This window comes from Pseudochaenichthys georgianus, chromosome 4 (genome assembly GCF_902827115.2).
Source record: "Pseudochaenichthys georgianus chromosome 4, fPseGeo1.2, whole genome shotgun sequence".
NCBI lineage: Eukaryota > Metazoa > Chordata > Actinopteri > Perciformes > Channichthyidae > Pseudochaenichthys > Pseudochaenichthys georgianus.
Window position 1 is genome coordinate 43,450,337 of NC_047506.1, and position 19,460 is coordinate 43,469,796.

Here is a 19,460-nt window from a genome sequence, read left to right on the forward strand (position 1 = left end):
GATTTGTCTGTGTTGGTATTTTTCTTGTCCTTTTCTATCTTTGGGTTTCCTGCTTTATTTTGTAAAGTGTTCACCCCCGTTTCCTGCCTGTTTGCTTTCTGTCGGTTTCCCTCTCTGATTACCCAATTGTGTTCACCTGGTACCTATGTGTTTTCTCCTCCCTCCTCACCTGTCTCGTGTTTATGTGATTAGTCCTGGGTGTATTTAAGCTCTGGGTTTTCTGTCTCTCTGTCGGGTTGTCTTGTGTGATAACTAAGTTCGTCGGTGAGTGTTCTGTTTGTCTTTGTGGTTATCCGTATCATAGCCTTGAAATAAAGGAGTTTTCAGTTATATCTGCATTTGGGTCCTACTTCCAACACAAACCGTAACATTACAAACCGACCTTAAATATGGGCCCAGCAGATCCTTTTGAGCAGGAGTTATTAGATTTAACTTTTTCTTTGGCTACCTGCTCTGATCAATGGATAGGAGCGGTCAGGGTTCAGCAGCGAGATGCTGCTCTGGCAGAAGCAGTCCACCTTACACTGAGGAATCAAAGTTTGGTGAAATTCTTACCTGCCAGGCTTTTGGATTACCTCACAATTTGTTTTCCCGATCCTGACAGACCCAGGTCTCCCAACTCCTGTTTTGACACCACACGCATTGGGGTGGTCCGTCTGGCGTCAGCCCCTGCTTCTCACCCAGTGTTTGCTACTGTCCAGGAGCCATTCGCTGGTACTCGTCTGGCCTTTGGAGGTCCACGGAGCCTCCAAACGGCTCCTAAAGGAAGGGGTCGCAAGGCCAGGTTGGCAGCACGAGCCCAAAGAGCCAGGGTTCCAGAACCAGTTCAGCCCCCAGCAGCCATGGTTACGGACCCAGTTCTGGCCCCAGCAGCCTTGGTTCCGTGCCCCAGTACCATCCCACATAGCCATGGTACCGTGCTCCAGTACCACCCCACACAGCCATGGATCCGTGTTCCGGTTCCCTGCCCAGCAGCCATGGTTCCGGCTCCAGTGCCGGTCCCAGCAGCCATGGTCCCTGCTCCGGAACCGGACTTTACAGCCATGTTTCCGGCTCCAGAACCGGACTTTACAGCCATGTCTCCGGCTCCAGAACCGGACCTTACAGCCATGTTTCCGGCTCCAGAACCGGACTTTACAGCCATGTTTCCGGCTTCAGAACCGGACCTTTCAGCCAGGATTCTGGCTTCAATTCCGGCCCCAGTCCCGGTCCCAGCAGCCTTGGTTCCAGACCCAGATCTTGCCCCAGCTGCCATAGTCCCTTCTCTGGTTCCCTCTTTAGTCTCTTCTCGAGTTCCCCCTCTAGTCCCTTCCCAAGTCCCTTCTCTAGTCCCTTCCCTAGTCCCTCCTCAAGTCCCTTCTCGAGTCACCTCTCGAGTTCCATCTCTAGTCCCTCCTCTAGTCACTTCTCAAGTCCCCTCTCGAGTCTCCTCTCGAGTTCCTTCTCAAGTCCCCTCTCGAGTCCCCTCTCGAGTCCCCTCTCCAGTTCCCTCTTGAGTCCCCTCTCGAGTCCCCTCTCCAGTTCCCTCCTCTAGACCCTCCTCTAGTCCCTCCTTTAGTCCCTCCTCTAGTCCCTCCTCTAGTCCCTCCTTTAGTCCCTGCTCTAGTCCCTCCTTTAGTCCCTCCTCGAGTCCCCTCTCTAGTTCCCCTCGCGAGTCCCCTCTCGAGTTCCCTTCTCTAGTTCCTCCTCTGGTCCCTCCTCTAGTCCCTCCTCTAGTCCCTCCTCTAGTCTCTCCTCTAGTCCCCTCTCTGAGTCCCCTCTCTAGTTCCACTCTCGAGTCTCCTCTCGAGTCCCCTCTCGAGTCTCCTCTCGTGTCCCCTCTCGAGTTCCCCCTTGGTTCCCCTCTCGAGTCTCCTCTCGAGTCCCCTCTCGAGTCACGTCTCAAGTCCCTACCCTATGTCCTGGTCCGTTGGAGGTTCTGCTGGGGGTCCTGCCAACTCCATGTCCTGTCCCGTTGGAGGCCCCGTCGACTACTCCTCTGCCAGGGGTCCTACCAATCATATGTCTGTCCCGTTGGAGGTCCCGCCGTCTACTCTCCTGCCGGGGGGCCTGCCAGCTCCTTGTCCTGTCTCGTTGGAGGTCCCGCCGACTACTCTCCTGCCGGGGGTTCTGCCAACTCTTAGTCCTGTGCCGTTGGAGGCCCCGCCGACTACTCTCCTGCCGGGGGGTCTTGCCAACCCTTTGTCCTGTCCCGTTGGAGGTCCCGCTGTCTACTCTCCTGCCGGGGGTCCTGCCAGCTCCTTGTCCTGTCTCGTTTGAGGTCCCGCCGACTACTCTCCTGCCGAGGGTCCTGCCAACCCTTTGTCCTGTGCCGTTGGAGGCCCCGCCGACTACTCTCCTGCCGGGGGTCCTGCCAACTCCATGCCTTGTCCCGTTGGAGGTCCAGCAGACTACTCTTCTGCCGGGGGTCCTCCCAGCCAGGGTTTCCGTTAGCCGGTAATTACCGGTTTTTAGCTGGTAAAATTTATAAAAAACCGGTAAATTCAAAACCTGACGGTCAAAATGTCTGGTAATAATTAGGGAGGCTCCGATAGATCGGCCGCCGGTCATTATCGTCGATATTCACTCTTAATAGTTTGATCGGTGCTCTCTATAAAGGCCGATCAGGAGAGCTGGATCTGATCGATATGGACATAAACGCAAGTGAAGTGTAACCGGACGCGAGAGAGAGATCAGATCAGCTGCTGAGTCTGACCGAGACACGCAGCTCTGCATGATCACCTGAAGCCCCGCCCTCTGTTTAGCGAGCTGCAGGAGCTGCATGAGAAACTGACGGGCTGTCAGGAGAGAGAGAGAGAGAGGGGGGAAAAGAGAGGCTCCGTTTCTCCCGTGTTATTATTCAAAGTTGATGTAAACTTCTGAATAATGTACGTTATCTACTACAAGTAGTTTGTTTGAATGTAATAATTATGTTGTTTGTTGTTTGTGGAATCATTTATTAAAAAATGAATCTGAATTTTTTCGAGTTGTTACGATTATAAACTGAAGCAATATAAAAATGAGCCCGTGAACTGAGTTTTAAACTGAAGCATATCTGCTCATAGTCCGGTAAATTACCTGCTTACGGAAACTCTGCTACACAACTCTTATTATTATTATTGAAATATGACCGGTAAGTTTCAAATTTGTCCGGTAAAATAAATTCTGCCCGGACATTTGACCGGCGAGAAAAAATCCTAGCGGAAACCCTGCTCCCAGCCCTGTGTCCTGTCCCGTTGGGGGTCCCGCCGACTGCGCTTCTGCCGGGGGTCCTGCCAATCCTGTGTCCTGTCCCGTCCTGTCCTCTTCCGTGGGGAGTCTTGCCGGTCCCCTGAGAGCCGCGGTCTTCGCCCTCGAGCCCGGTCCCCTGAGAGCAGTGGTCTTCGCCCTCGAGCCCGGCCCCCTGAGTGCAGCGGTCCTCGCCCTCGGGCCCGGCCCCCTGACTCTTCCTGCCGCTGCCTTCGCCCCTCCATGGTCCCAGCTTGGACTCTGTCTTGCCCCCGGGCCGTCTGCCCGAATCCCCCTTTTTGGACTCTGCCTTACCCCTGGGCCGTCCGCCCGAGACCCCTTCCTGGTCCTCTGCCTTGCCCCCGGGCCGTCCGCCCGAGACCCCTTCCTGGTCGCCTGCCGTGCCCCTGGGCGGTCACTTCAGTCCCGTCCTCCTGACCCCCTCCTCCCACCCTGGTGGCTTTGTGATGCCATTTTTTTCCTGAAAAATGTGATGAAATTATCACTGCTCTTCTGTGGTGTCTTTGTGTAGCGGAGTCTGAGGTTTGAGGAGATGGTTTATGGTGGAAAAAAGTAGCTTGGAGTTGCCAGGGCTATTGTTGATGATGGTGGAGTAGAATTTCGGCCGTGTGTCTCTGAGGGACTTTGCGTAGGCATTTTGGTGGTCCCGGTATGCCTGTCTGTGAACAGAGAGGCCTGAAGCCTTGAAGTGCCGCTCGAGGACACGCCCCGCTGTCTTAATTTTCCTCAGCTCCCAGGTGTACCAGGGCCGGCTGAGCATGAGAAAGTGACTGTTCTGGTTTTGACAGGGGCGTGGAGATCCAGGAGACATGCTCAGAGATGTATTGTAAAAATCCACAGATTCATTTACTGATGTAGGAGTTATTGTGGAGAGATGCTGGAGATCCGAGGTCATGGTGTCCGGGTTGATGTTTTTCAGATTTCTGAAACGGATTTGACGCTTGGGTTTGGTGTGGGGTAGCAGCAGTGGCAGCTCCATTGAGATGGCCTTGTGATCCGACACACCTAGATCGTAAACTGATAGTGTACTAATGGGGGCAGAGTTTGTGATTACAAGGTCCAGTGTGTGTCCCCTAGTGTGTGTGGGGACATCAACATGTTGTGTTAGGTTGAGGCAGTCCAGAAGGTGTAGGAACTCGGCTGCATAGTGACAGGAGTGGGTGTCAACGTGAATATTGATCTCTCCTGGTTATAATGTTGGCAGAGGTAGCGCAGCGTGTACTGAGAAGATCGTGGATCTCTGGGATGAGGGCAGAGTTGGGTTTGGGTGGCCGGTAGATGAGAAGTATTGTCAGTGAGAGGTTTTTTTTTTTTTACAGCAGCTGCAGCGGGAGTTGGCCCCGCTGGATACCACCAGACTCTGGAGCAAATAAGCAACAAGCTAAAAAAACTCAAGAAAGACTACCGGGATCGTTGTTGTTGTTGTCGATATGAGGGATTTTCGCGCCGTGTGGGTGTAATAAGAAGGCACGTAAATGTTTACGTGATGACGATGACGCAATGACGCAGCTCCACTCGAGCTCCGCTCAGGCTCTGAGCGGTGGAAACACAAGTGGTGCTACAGAGAATAACTGGTTCAGCACCAGAAAATCAAAAGAACGTTATTGAACCGGATCCGGTTTGGTGGAAAAGGGGCAATACAAAATGTCACTCAAAGAGACAAATCCCAAGCAGGAAGACAAAAAAAGCATAAACATAAAAAAAACATAAAACAACTTAAAAGATAAAGATAAAACAGCAGCGGATAGACATAAGAGACTTACAACGATAAGTAAGGACAAAAAAGAGTCACAAAACAGCAACAAAAAGAGGCTTTAAAATCTTATGTCTGTGTCCAGTGGCCCAATGTCTCACACGCCACCCATGGATTCTTTGGTACAAAAGTTTTGTGACAAAAAACTGGCTCATGCCGATAATTGTTTTGCAGTTATTTTAACAATAAAACTGTGAAAAAGAGAAATAAATCAGATAATTGTGGAAGACCTTCAAGCCACTTTATGATATCAGGCTGACACCTGCCTCCTCTGTGTGTAAGCATGTCCCCCCGGCACTGAATCAAACCAGGACCAAGCTGGGCTGGAACACTGAGTCACAGAAAGCTGTTTACTATATCTGTCAGTCAATAGAGGGCTAACATAGTTCAATGTTAACATGTACATTCATATACTCTATGTTTTTCAATAGATACAATAGATAAATAGCAAACTTTGCAATGAAATTACGATGATAATGACCGAGGACAAACAAAAACGAGGATCAGTCCAAATGAGGAGGGGACACTGGTATCCCCCCCTCAAAAATGTAAATGATTGGCCCATTCTGACAGGCTGTGTCCCGCTCTTTGCTGTCTGAGGCTTATAGGACCAGGTTAACCCATGCTACCACCAAAGACCATTTTTTTATTTACCATACACTGACTACTGACATTTGAAATTGAAATAACCCCTTCTTGTATGTGGTGTTATGAATTAGTTGTTGCATGATACATAAAGTCGCTGCTGGGGCTACGTCATGTGTCCTCTCTGCTGGGAGGAATGGTATGTGCCTGTAACAGCAGCTGCGGCCCCCATGCTTGTTGTTTGGAATCTGACTTTAGCACAGCCTCACTCTCGGTTCTAAAAATAACCGATAGACAGGCAGCGCGTCCCAATGACTTGGCTAATGTTGTTCGCCATGCTGCCCACTCCATGTTGATCCGACCAGCCGCTTAGCTACAAACAGCTTTTATTTACTGGAAAAGGATGAGCCATTATTTCCATTCTCTACTCCTGTGGTGAGTTTGTTGTTATTTCATTTTGACAGGAAATGTAATGTATTGTTGGCTTGTGATGTGATTAGAGTAGTATTACAGTATTTCATACTTATCATGAGCCAAAGGTAGTAGTCCTTACAACACAGCGACTCCACACCTAAGATAACAAGGCACTATTTTACAAAAGGCCTTTTAGTTATTTTTTCCTCAAATCAGAAAGGTCGTAGAGAAACAGATTTTAATTATAAACCTACGTTTTAACAATTTGTCTTCAATTCTATTTTTTCAATTTTTATCTGTCCCATTGTTTAATTGTCAAAACATATTTGTTATCATACACCACTTTTAAAACTAATAACGCTTTGTTGTAGTTGCAGTTTATCTGTGTGAAGCAGTTACTCAATCTTATTGTCAGGTCTGCATCATTTAAAAAATATTTTGTAGATCATGGCTACGTTGTTGCTTAACTTTTGTTTGTTCAAATGGATAGGTTTATTTTCTGCATATTTATGTTTTTTTCCTACACTTGCAGGTAAGCTCAGTCTTATATCGCCCCTGCTTTAAGCTGATTTGATCCACATTTTGAACCGCAGTTAACCATGGTGCGCAATGTGGATGACCTGGACTTCTGCCTGCCCTCCCATCCACAGAGCATTCTGGAGGGCTTGCGCTCCTTCTGCTCTGACCCCAAACTGGTGGATGTAACACTGAGCGCAGGAGGTCGGGACTTCCCCTGTCACCGTGGCGTGTTGGCGCTCTGCAGCACGTACTTCCACAGCATGTTCTCAGGGGACTTTGTGGAGAGCATAGCTGCGCGTGTCGAGCTTCATGATGTCGATCCTGATATACTCAGCTGCTTGCTGGACTTTGCATACACAGGCAAACTGACCATCAACCAGAGCAACGTGGAGGGGCTGATCTGCAACTCCAGCCAACTCCAGTTCCAGACGGTGAGAGGCGTGTGCAGCCGGTACCTTCAGCATCAGATTGATGCCACCAACTGTCTGGGAATCCTGGAGTTTGGAGATATCCATGGCTGCCCCGAGGTGATGGCCAAAGCGTGGGCCTTCCTCTTGGAGAACTTTGAAGCTGTGCAACAATGTGAGGAGTATCTCCTGTTGGCGAAGGAGAGGTTGGTTGCCTGCCTGTCTGACGAAGGACTACAAATCCGGACAGAGTGCACCCGTGTGGAGGCCATTCTGAAATGGGCCAGGCACCACAAGGAGTCCCGGCTCTCCGACCTCCCTGAACTCCTCACTCTGTCCCGTCTCCCGCTGCTCAGCCTGGACTACCTGACAGACACCCTGCTGAAGGACAGTCTGGTGCAGGGCTCCCCCAGCTGCAGAGAGGCTGTGGAAAAAGTCCAAAGAGAGGTTAGTGAGTTCACACTTTCTCCCTTTTATCTGGTCATTCTGAGTAGATTTCCCATTAACAATTATGACTTTAACTTTGATAGAAAATGGATTTGGCACCAGAACACACAGACAGTCTCAGTTCTAAGAGTCCACAACCAAACCTGCAAGAGGTGCTGCTGGTGATGGGAGGTCGTTCTCTGGATGACTCGGATGATGAGGAGGACTCAGAAGATGAGGACAGAGACCCGAGACTGCAAAGATTACTCCCCAGGAATTTTGCTTTCTACAACACAAAGACAAGTACTTACATTTGAGTGTTTGCATGTATAAAAAATGGTGAGTTTGTTCAAGTTCAGATTACATTTCACAACTATATTTGTGTTGTGAAATGTCTTTTGGAATCCTTGAAACAGTTTGGCAGATGCGGCATAGGTTGTTAAATGTAGTGTTGACAGAAAAACAGCTCTGCAGGAATTTGGTCTGAATGTGACAAAATTGGATCTTCTCAGTTCACCAAATCACGTTTTTATTGTGATAGCTGGAAGAAGACATGTACATGATTTTGGATGTAATTTTATGAAAAAGATTGTTGCATCTTACTGTTATATTTCTGTTGTTATGTTGAATACTTGCAACCATAATAATGGCTGTACCAGAGAAGATCGTTTTTTAACAGTTCTGTTCCTTTTTTTCCTTCCTTACTTTGAGGACATCTCTGTGTCTTAACCCTATTTCCATGGTATACCTTTTCATTTGCATGCTGTATTTGTTTGTTGTTACTTAAATGATGCTCATAAATGAACTCACCTTTATTTGTATCTGCAGAACAGTGGCATGAGCTCCCTCATTTTCCTAATCCCAACAAGTGGGGTTACGCCATGGTCTCCTTAAACAATGATGTGTACGTCACAGGTAGGCACATGCAACATAGAATCTGAAGAAGGAAAAGGAGAAGTAATGATTCTAATTTTAGGCAGAACGCACTTCTCTGTCGAGGAACGTAAAACATCGTCAAACCTTTGACAAGGGGTTATTGTCTGTTTGGCAGGGGGCTCGCGTGGTTCGAATACCAACACCTGGTCGACCACAGAGACCTGGAAGTTCATCACAAAAGAGGGGAGGTGGGTTACTGTGGCTCCCATGCTCCGGCCTCGGACTAACCACACTTCTGCAACACTCAACGGGGAGATTTACGTCATTGGAGGTAGGAAAATAAATTCAGATCTGCATGTAACCCAGCAATACAATGGAAAACATTGATTAACTCAATTATCATATATGCCATCAATGGCATAGCTGTGCGATAACCGTGTGTATGAATTTTACTTTTAAATATGGACAGGTTCTAGAAGACAGCAGCATTTTAGATATGTGTTTGGGTGTTTAAAGCATGATTTACCTTCTTTACTCATTCTACTTTCATTCCCCTCCTTCAGGTACAACTTCAAATAGGGTTGAGGTTGAGCATTACGACCCTTACAACGACACCTGGGCATTGACCTGCCCCGCCCTGAAATATGTGACTAACTTCACTGCCACAGCGTGTCATGGGAAGCTCTACGTGATTGGCTCCTGTGCTATGAAATATAACGCTTTGGCCATGCAGTGTTACAACCCTGTTATAGGTAAGGACGATCAAACTGATTTTCACCAAAGTATTTATTTGTAAGACATTTGCAACAATAAATAACAACAATTTTAAAAATGCATTTGCAATATTTCAGTCATTTAAGCAATCCTGTTGGTGTAGCTCCATTTCCAATCTTTTCAGATAGCATTTTAACTTGCTAATTATAGTGTTTTAACTATATATTTATGCTTCATAATACATTTCTATCACTGAAATACATTGATAAATATTGTACAAATGTGTTAGTATTTCTGTCAACATAAGTGTGTCTTTGCCCATCTCTTTTAAATATTTAGTTAAATAATTATTGATCAAGCATTAATGAATAAGCAGTCCCCCCCCCCCCCCGTCAATAGACAAATGGAATGCATCCATTTGATTTTTAAATATAGCTCAAGATAACCGTAACAAATAAACCACAGGTTTATGATATTTTTGTATGTAAATAAAATTGCCATAGGTAAGTACACTTAAATGTCAGCACCGCTGAGTGGATGAGTTTTCTCTGTAGTGTTATTTTTGCCATGTCTTAGTGCTGTTGAAGACATGTAAAAGATTACAAAAAATTATGAGGTGTGTATTTATTGGCGTATTATATGACATATAACAATACATACATTTGTTTTAACTACATTTGTTAAGCTTGTGTAAACCACCAAACTTATTTCAGGCATCTAAAAGGGCACACTTTCATGAAAACCTTGATTTAAAGAGGGAACCAGCACCCTGCAGTTACATAACTGTCATTACTTATTGTGTTTACTCATTGTAAAGGAATTGACTGAAACATGTTGTTTGTTTTATTCAGATAGCTGGACCACCATATGTTCGCCCTTCATCCCTAAGTATTTGTCCTCTCCTCGTTCTGTCTGTATGGATGGAACTATTTATCTGGTTGCTGACAACACTAAGAAAGTCTACTCTTATGATCCAGAGGCGAACATGTGGCAGAAGGTGGGCTCCGATATCACAGCTGACAAAGTAATACAATGCATCATTCACTGCTATTTGAACAGGATAAAGGAAAATAATCCGTTTTTATTCTCCTGTGATTTTAGATCCAGCTTCTCCACATGCTCCATGAGAATGGTGGCCTGGTGACACTGGATGGGAGGCTTTTTATCACTGGAGGCCATTGGAAAGGGATGGAGGGGGACTATGGGGTGGAAGTTGAGGTTTACAACAAAACAACCGACATCTGGGACGTGGAGAGCTACCTGCCGAGACTTTGGTTCTACAGTGGAGTCTGCACCACCTTCCTTGATCCGTCCCAGTGGACTGAGCTTTTCAGCATAGACTCAACATAATGGCCTCCTCTCCTGATGGGACAACAACCCCAGGTTGAGGAGTTCACGGAGACACAGACCTGTTCATATCTATATGACGATGTAAATGGAATGTTTATCCCAGGATGTCATTGTGCCTGAGAATAGGTGCTACATGATCCTCAGATATTCTGGGTTGTTTTTATGGCCTTGCTTGGCTGCTCAGCAGGTGTTTATTTATACTTTGTAGGCCTATCATGTGTTTGAGTTGTTGAATGGTGTTCTTCAGCCACAACATCTTTGCAGAGTGAGTATTATTATTACTTGTTGTAGATCATGGGTTTGCAACTAATTATTAATAAAATGTGTTGCATAAAACTGTACGACAACCAGCTGTAAACCATTTTCGGTAAAACACTGTTTACTTTGCATAGTGCCTTTCTGAACATTAACCCATCGGCCTCCAGCAGTTTGGCTCGTGGCGTCTGTGCTGCCATGGAAACACCCAAGCCAGCATTATATTTCTATGGCAACTGCCCGTAAGCGCCTGGTAACCATGGCAACATCGACAGGGATCAGCAGTCACTCCTAAAGTATCTTGGCTTTAAAAAAGTGTTGACAGTGATTTCTTTATTACTCTCTAACATTACCTTTTTGTACAGGTACATGTTGTTTCTTTATTTCTTATTACTTTACTTAAACGAGATGCTAGGTAGGTGCTTTTTGTTATTTATTCACCGTTTGACTTACTCTCTCTTCAGCCTTAGTTAAAGCAACGTTACAGCAAGGTTTCTGTTTCGTCAAATGAAGCCATTCACTTTAGCCTGCTAGCTAACATTTTTTAATTGAAGCTGTGCCAGTTTAGCAATGACTTCTGAACGGGAGCAGGGTGCACACTCTGGACTGGAGGCTGTGATTCAGGTTGGTAACATTACTGTTACGCCTTTCATGTTTAAACAGGCTTTTTGTCGACGTAGTGTGCAAACGTTTTGAAAATGTAACAGCTGCGTTCAATTTATGCTAGCTGCTAGTTTACATAAATGTGTTAATGTTGGCTCACTGTCATGGTGGTTATTAGAAACATATACTACAGGTACAGTGTCTGTCATTATGCAGAGTCAGGTCAAGTTAAAGTATCTGCTGTGAAAAAGGCCTTTGAAAACAGTCTAGAAGTTACAAGGTAAAGAGAGGTAAAAATGCATCAGTGCCCCCCTCGTATCCACCAACACATACTTCCATGTTTTATCAGTCTATTTGAGCAAAGGTGTTGCTAATTAATGCAATTAAAATATGGCTGAATTTCATGTATGCTAAGCTGCTAATCTTATTGTTAATGCTGGCTCTTTGTCACAGTGTCGGTTGTTATAAGTAATACCTTCAACGGTACGGTATACCAAGTCAAAACTGTACCATTTTAAAACAATTTTGAATTAAAAAGATAGCAATACAACGGTCTAATAATGTGAAGCATTAGCAGCTCGTGTCTGCTTGTAGGCTATGTACGTCTTACATGTTTTATCAAGCTATTTTCACAAATGTTTGGCTAATAAATGCAATTAAAAATGGCTGAATTGCATTTATGCTAGCTACTATTCTCATATAGTGTTTTCAGGCTTACTATCACAGTGTCATTTTTGTTATTAAAAAGGTAGTACCTTTTTGGAAATAATGTGTAACAATTGAACTGGTCTTGTCTTTCTCTCAGGGTATTTCACAAAGTAGCAGCTAATTCATGGCATTGCTTTAATGCAAGCTGTTTAAGTTTCAGTGTCTTTGTACTTTGTTGCTTGCTCACTTTCACACTGTAGTGGAACTTTAGCCTATAGTTCGGAGCCATTATTATTAACATCTACTATTACTAGTCAAAATATCTACTGCTAAAAAAACTCAGCATTTTTACTCTAGTAAAATAGGAATAAAATAGTGTAGAAATACTTTGTAAAAGTAAAAGTTTTTTAATAGGTAGTTTCATATATATTAAAATGCATTATTAGGTTCTTTTAATGACATTTTGTATTATTTATCTGAATTTGCAAAGTAAAGAAACTAAGAATTTAAAATGAACTATTGGAGCGGAAGCATAATGCAGCAGTACAAAGTTCAGTTGTGTGATGTGTTGGTGACGCTTTGTAGAAGTTGGAAGAGTCTCTGCTTCACTCTGATGGATGTTCAGGACAGAGTGGTCTGACACTTGGAGCTGATGGACAGGAGTCTGGTGTCACTGCTACGCCTGTCTCCACCTGCATCCGCCAGATCATTCCCCGCAACCTGGCAGAGCAGCCAGCCGGTAAGGAAGAGAGCTTACATTCAAACTGAACACATTAAATACAAACGATGAATCTTCCCTTACTAGATTGTGTCATCATTCACCATGTTGGTGTAGTTGCCAGCATGTTGAGCAACCGAGAGTTTTATCTTAGACATGTATAGTATACTGTAGGATAAAAATGGCAGAACCAGAAAGTGACCACCGGGAGTACAAATATGGCTATTTTCTGTTAAAAACTGCCATCGCCGATCCTGGAAATGTCAGATATGGATTCAGCATCCTAATAACCTCCAAAACCACTCAACACATTTCCAAATCTGCCAAGCCATTTTTAAACTCTTCTCAACATAAGCTATAATGGTTAGTATTGCTAATTAACACAATTCATGCTCATGTTCGAATTGCCCAACATATGGAAATTAGCATCTGGCAGTCTCTATGTGCTGCAGTCCCAACTGTACATTTCACAATAGGACCCTATGCAAACAGACTATGTAGTAAGATTGACACTTCTTTATGCATGATCTGTTTTCTGGACCCAGGTGAGAGCTCTGAGGTCAGCGGGCTGGAGGAGAGCAGGGCCCTGAGGGAGCAGCTCTCCTCGAGCCAGATGGACCGTGACCAGCCACGAGTCAAACAGGCCAGTCTCACAGACAGGGTAAGAGTGACAAAGGGCAGCCACGCAGTTTCAGGTCATGGTCAAGCTGCGTAACATTATTTAGATTTTTTTGCATTTAGCTGTGTATTTAGCTGTGTAACATTATTTAGATTTTTAGCATTTAGCATTTTTAGCACCCATGCTATTCTACAAGAATGTTTGTTATGTAATGGAAAAAGAAAAAAACTAAGATGTTGTAAAATGATGCACAGGTGATATCATCTAAGTTAGTACATCTCAAATATATTATCTTTCTGTCTACTTATTTTGATTTGAACAGAAATATACAACTAAAGATATTATTAGTCTAATGAATTTCCTGCTGATGATTTTCTGGATTAATCAATACATTATTTATTATTTAAAATGTCACAACATTGTGAAACATGTCCATTCCAGTTCCTTAAAGTCCAAGTCCAAAACCCAAAGATATTCACTTTTTTTTATTAATAAAACACAGAGAAAAGCAGGAAATCTCCATATTTTGAGAGGCTGAAAACTGCACTTTTTGTTGTTTTTGGGAACGATTAAACGATTATTATAGTAGTTGAATATTATTTTGATGTTTATCGACAAATGGATTAGTTGGCTGATTGTTGCAGCTCTGTTGTTAAGCGGTGTAATTATGATGATGACTTCCACTCTATCAAGTAGTATCTGTAAACACTTTTACTAAGTGTTCAACAGTTTCCGGGCCAGCTGTGTCTCCTTCCTCAGACTGCATTGTCACACAGTGTTAATAATGTTGTTTGTAATGCAGGACGGTCTTACAGGAGTTAGAGTATGTTATACTGTTGATGGTAGATTTGTGGAGTTCTGTTTTGAGATGAGATCAAAAATGTCCACCACACTCGAGCATTGCAGGTGAAAGGCTACATGCTTTTGAAATGTAATATGGTTACAGTAAACATCAGTGTACCACCACTCTTTCCAGCAGGGAAAGGCCTTTGGGGCTGAACAAACAAACAGTGTGGGAAAGTTGAAACAGCTTCGCATGTACTTTGGTGTAAACTGAGAATATACATGTACAGACTCACGATTGAATTAATGAAACTTGGCCAGAGCCTGTGTATTATGTCATACATTTTTATTTAATTAACTGCTCTAGAATTACAGTAACATATTACAACAAGTACTGTAGTGTGTGTGTGTGTGTGTGTGTGTGTGTGTGTGTGTGTGTGTGTGTGTGTGTGTGTGTGTGTGTGTGTGTGTGTGTGTGTGTGTGTGTGTGTGTGTGTGTGTGTGTGTGTGTGTGTGTGTGTGTGTGTGTGTGTGTGTGTGTGTGTGTGTGTGTGTGTTTATGGGTTGGTGAGTGAGTATGGATGCATGTATGTGTGTATGTGTTTATATGTGTAAATAAGAGAGGGGAGGGTTGCTCATGAAGGTTTTCCTTGTGGTCTGTTCAGGTAGACTCAGACCCCCTGTGCTTACAAGGACCGGCGTCTCCCTTCATAGCCCCCCCATGGCTGCCCCTCCGTGTAGTGGCTGCTGTTTTGGGGGAAATTGTGAAGGTCACTGGCCTCCCCCCCTGAGACTGAGGAAGAAAAAGCTAATTTTTCATGGTGCACAAAGCAGCCATTTGTGATAACACTGCGCTCATTCTGCTGCTTACATCTAATCAACTCACACTGCTTGCCTTACACTTCAAACTTATTTTAAAACCAAGGCTATAAATATAACTTAATGAGCTTGGCAGATATATATATATATATATATATATAGCGTATTTACTTTCTTGATATTTTTAGATGTGTGAAAAAAAGGCACTAAACAGTAAAAACATAAGCAAGTGTTCCTGATATTAGATGCTCACACTACTGGGAAGTAACATGAAGAGGGGTGGAGTGCACAGTAAGCACAAGGAGGACCTACACTATACTGTAAAGCCACTGAATGTTTTATCTGCTCGTGTCTCAAGTCAACAGGTTCATTACTAGAGTCCTGTTCTGACTTGCCTCTATTTAGCTCTGCAGAGCAGCATGATTGTGTGGCAGGTTAGCTGTGATGTGATGTTAATGCAGTCTGCTAATCAATGCCCTGGAGACATGCTGCCTTGGCTGTGGCCGGTGTGTGGAGGTGAATGCCCTGGAGACATGCTGCCTTGGCTGTGGCCGGTGTGTGGAGGTGCAGCCAAACATTTCACTTATTTAATAATCACTGCCGAAGGGATTGCACCACTGGATAATCATATAACAGGGAGATCCTGCAACCAACCATATGAACAGTATTCCTTTCTTTTTTTCCCGAATAGTTTTATGGAGTTATGTAATTTAAATGTTTCTATTTTGCAAAACATTACCCTGCTACGTTCTTTCCTCCAAAGGCTTGTATGTCCCTTAAGCAGCCTTTAGTTACACTTGTTGCTGAAAAGCACTTGGCACTGTGGGAACCAGGAGTCATCCTGCTCATAGTCACACAGTCGAAAGCTCACAGCTGGGGCATGCCATCCTGCTGTCAGTACCACGGGTCAAACAACCAGCCTCAGAACTACTTCCAGGCAACCTTGCTCCGTACCTTTTGGGATCAGGTTGATGCTGTGTGACCAGGTTCTCTTTACTCCAGTTGTTCAGGCAAGGGATGTACCACGCCAAACACAAAGTCACTTACAATACGAGCAAGCAACAGGAAGGTGTTCACCTCGATAGGCTTTTACACTAGCTTAGTCTTTTTGGAGCACATATGGTGACAATGGATTCTCCGCTTGTTTCTACAACCTCACGGTGCAGATACAACTGTCGGAGGTCTTTTTTGGTGGCCAACAAACAATCCTACTTATAAGCCCCTGTGTCATTTGTTATATCAGCTTTTATAGGGATTAACAAACATGACCTTTAGAGGTTTTTCTGGTAGATTATTTTGAAAGTCTTGACATTATTAGTTATGCTAACTAGCTGCTGGCAGTATGTTCATATTTGTGATATTCCCATCACTTTTGTCAAGAATCTACCAATACTTTGAAGTATTTGGTTTTCCATCTGATACTCGTAGTAGTTATATGTTTCTGGGGTTCTGGGAACAGTGTCTTTCTGAATTACATTTGACGCTCATAGTGTCAGAATGTCAGCTCAAGCAGGCCCACAACTGAATGCATATTATGCAGTAATCCCAAAATGCCTTCCTTACGTCTAGTTACCTTACAGAAGACCATTAATGTAATGCTGGTGAAGTCACAGCTTGAATCTGAAAGCCTTCCTCTGTGTCTCTGTAAAGTCACTCAGCATGATTTCTGTTGACCCTAAGAGGTTGCACATGAACCAGGATAAACCCTGACCCAGTGTGTGAGTGAGATGGCCTCAGGAGGTGGGAGAACATGTTGGTGGGAGTTCTAGATCCTCTGTGTTGCTTTTGAAACCCTGCCAGTGTGCATTTTCTCAGACATAGACATCTATACCCTACACCCTGAACACTTAGCGACGAGCTGCACAATACTACAGTGTGGCAGTCAGTCGGATAAAGATAAACGCTTGCTGAATGATTCCTGACAACAACTGCCCTTTGCCCGTGGCCCCTGCAATCTTGAATCCCCTGGGTCTCTGTTTAAGGAACCTGTCAAACATAGTGGGAGCAGATAAAGTCTGTGTTTCAGGGTTGTGTTACTGTCCTTTCACCCTGCTACCCCCCCCCCCCCTGTTCCAGTTTGTTTTTCCTGCTGGCACAAACCCATTCATGTAGGCTGCAGTTTAAATGGAATACTGCCCAAAAGTCTGACTCTCAGCTGTCATGAAATTGTAAAAATTAATTGCCTTCCCTAGAGGAAATATTCTTAAAAACACAAACCAGCGCAACGTTTTTGATGAAAGAATTCCATTAAACCTTTTTAACATTTGACATTAAGCTGCTCATGTTACCTAACTTTAAAGTCAAACATTAAGCATGCATTTCAGTTCATTTGTACATGTAGGGAGTGTCTAATCAGATGTGATGTCTTGAACTCACTGACTGTGTATGTGTGTAGCTTTTGCACAGCATTGTCCCTGCCTGGGGCGTTGTGTTAAGTAGCGCAAGGCCAGCCACATGCTTGTGAGTACACAGTGTGTATTATTAGTTTGGCTGTATTTAAACAGATCACTTGTGTCCCTGCATGCCATCACAGCAGCTGTCCCCACTACCAAAGCTTTACTCCATGGCAACATGCTCACCGCGGCCCCCCCTCCGCGCCTCCAATCTCCCCTGTTTGTTATCCCTGATTGTGTAATTATCCTCAGTGTTGATACATAAACACTTTCACAATCAGCTGGGACTCTCTCATAGTCAGCACTCAGGGGGTAATGTGAGGGGAAGGGTATGCTGTTGAAGTAGGATAGTGTGTTTTTTGGGCAGCTTGGGGGCGATGGACATCCGCTCCAGCTGTGTTTAGGAATCTGACAGATAGTGCACTCCATTAATTCCCTTTATTAAGCCTCTGGGCCCAGGCTAAGCCAAAAAACGATCGCAGATGTAACCCTTCACATGCTGGCTGGACTGTGCACTCACAGCCACATATCGGCCTTGGTGAGTCAAAGATAGAAAGAGAGAGGACTAAGAATGCCTGGAAATGTATCATACTATAGACAAAAGAGTGTAAACCAGTTTTACACCGTGAGAGAGGAGAGAACTGACTTCATGAATGCATAGCAACTTCCAAGACATTAAACATGTAGCATTAGATAACCTGGTTATCAGATCACCAAGTGGTGTGACATCAGGGCCGTAAGAGAAGATGGTAATCATACCTTGGTTGCTGAGAATGGATTGCATTTCGATGTACCACATGAGCAAGGCAGCACGTCTTGGCCCACACACCAAAGCCTTCACAAGGGCCTTGAAAGTGATTCTCTTGTTGCTTGTTGGCAGATGTATCAAAGCAAGACTATCCCTTGATGTTGTTTGAAATATTTATCAAAAGAGACTACAGAAGGAGAGGCACAAATCATAAATATCAAGAAATATAAAAAGCTAATTCAAAGCACATTTTAAGAGGCTGAAAAACCTTACTTTGGAAACATAAGCAGGCCTCAGGTCACAGATACTGGGAAATCAGAAAGAAAAGAAAGGAAGCATAGCAACCATATGGAGGCATACAACATACAATGACAAAAAGCCTGTATTCGTATCAATTGCATCTTGAACATTATTGCAAAAAGGCAATAGATGACCTCAAAAGTTGGGCTTTGGGATTGGGCTCAGCCCACTTTAGGGGGCCACAGAGGCTGCTAAAGAGTGATCACTCTGTGGCAGATCGTAAATACCAGGGGTGTTCAGTTAGCCCTGTAAGCCCCTGAGCTAGGGCAGATGGAGGACTGGGATTATTCGCCACCATTGGATGGGTGTGTTGTGAAGAACAATGAGTTCAAACTAACTAAGAGATGAGGGTGAAGAGAATAAACGATGCAAGCAGAGCCAGTGAGTGGATGGCGATGTAGGGGAGTTCAGTGATGGTGGGGTCTCCACAACACACTATTATGGCGCCCTCTTGGGAGCTTCCTGCACGGACCATGGCTAATCCAGAGCAGCCTCTGGCTTTACAGCTGACTGGGGAGCAACAATAAAAAAAGCGTCCTCTCTGAAGTGTGGGGAGCTTGGGCGTGGTGCTGGCAGGACGCCCACACACTTCAGCTATGTATGAAAATGTGCAAACAACCCTCCTCTACAGGGCAGGGAGGGACCTTCAGGGGTTGCCAGGGATACCTGGTCACTGAGTGCATAGCGAGGTAGGGAGGGCCTATTCTACAGTACTGACAGTTGTAGATGGAACTAAACTACACATACATATGGGCAATACATACAAGATAATGTGTGTCACAGTTTGCCCACAACAGTTGATGCAGATCCACACTATTTGTGCAATGACTTGCCAGCTCTTGGAAGGTTTGTATGTCCCTGTAATTTGTGCTTTCTAAAGAAGTATTTTTTTTCAAATGACTACAAAGAGATCAGATTATGCAAAAAGTCATAATAGCCTATATCTCTGTAAAGGACTAGAGGTTGTGATGTTACATTGGTCTAGCTAACTGTAAGGAGTTTGCAAAATAATCGTGAATTAAACTGTTTATGTCATTTGTGGAGTTTTGAATATATGATATACACCAGTAAAGGCAATAAAAGAGAAATCTAGCAGACATGTTTCATTTCTTATCAAAACAGTAATGTGTACAGTGTAACCAACCCAGTCTCACAAAAAAACGTGTAATAACTACGTTGGTCCACAACGTAGGACGTAGTATTTCTACGAAAACTCCTCTGAAATTGTAAGATCCCTACGTTTTTTTTCACCATTCATTCCAATGGCTATGTCACGTGATCTTCACATTTCTCCCTGCAGAA

At 44.3% G+C, this 19,460-nt stretch overlaps 2 protein-coding genes across 4 annotated transcripts in view; both read left to right on the top strand.

Annotated features, from left to right (window-relative positions):
• Nucleotides 1-5,881: 5,881 nt before the first annotated feature.
• klhl30 (kelch-like family member 30) lies at nucleotides 5,882-10,275 on the top strand. Of its 3 annotated transcripts, none has more exons than XM_034080548.2 (8): nucleotides 5,882-6,001; nucleotides 6,513-7,353; nucleotides 7,437-7,635; nucleotides 8,161-8,247; nucleotides 8,384-8,539; nucleotides 8,772-8,960; nucleotides 9,774-9,919; nucleotides 10,024-10,275. In XM_034080548.2, the coding sequence occupies exons 2-8, from the start codon at nucleotides 6,580-6,582 to the stop codon at nucleotides 10,270-10,272; spliced, it is 1,800 nt and encodes a 599-aa protein (XP_033936439.1). In that variant the 5' UTR covers nucleotides 5,882-6,001; nucleotides 6,513-6,579; the 3' UTR covers nucleotides 10,273-10,275. The 3 variants fall into 3 exon arrangements, with proteins under 3 accessions (XP_033936439.1, XP_033936440.1, XP_033936441.1); XM_034080549.2 differs by having other exon boundaries at nucleotides 6,574-7,353; XM_034080550.2 differs by having other exon boundaries at nucleotides 6,631-7,353.
• A 788-nt stretch (nucleotides 10,276-11,063) lies between these two features.
• The window catches only part of crocc2 (ciliary rootlet coiled-coil, rootletin family member 2), a 56,994-nt gene continuing 48,597 nt past the window's right edge, over nucleotides 11,064-19,460 (top strand). Inside the window, exons 1-3 of the mRNA XM_034080541.1 lie at nucleotides 11,064-11,151; nucleotides 12,364-12,517; nucleotides 13,042-13,157. Of these exons, the coding sequence (XP_033936432.1) occupies nucleotides 11,098-11,151; nucleotides 12,364-12,517; nucleotides 13,042-13,157 (324 nt within the window). The 5' untranslated portion in view covers nucleotides 11,064-11,097. The remainder of the gene's footprint in view (nucleotides 11,152-12,363; nucleotides 12,518-13,041; nucleotides 13,158-19,460) is intronic.

What these genes read in the sequence shown, in the direction of transcription:
- klhl30 (XM_034080548.2), top strand. Translation starts at nt 6,580, where the DNA reads ATGGTGCGCAATGTGGATGACCTGGACTTCTGCCTGCCCTCCCATCCA. An exon ending in GGAGATTTACGTCATTGGAG is followed by an intron (nt 8,540 to 8,771) that starts GTAGGAAAATAA and finishes CCCCTCCTTCAG; the next exon opens with GTACAACTTCAAATAGGGTT. An exon ending in GTGTTACAACCCTGTTATAG is followed by an intron (nt 8,961 to 9,773) that starts GTAAGGACGATC and finishes TGTTTTATTCAG; the next exon opens with ATAGCTGGACCACCATATGT.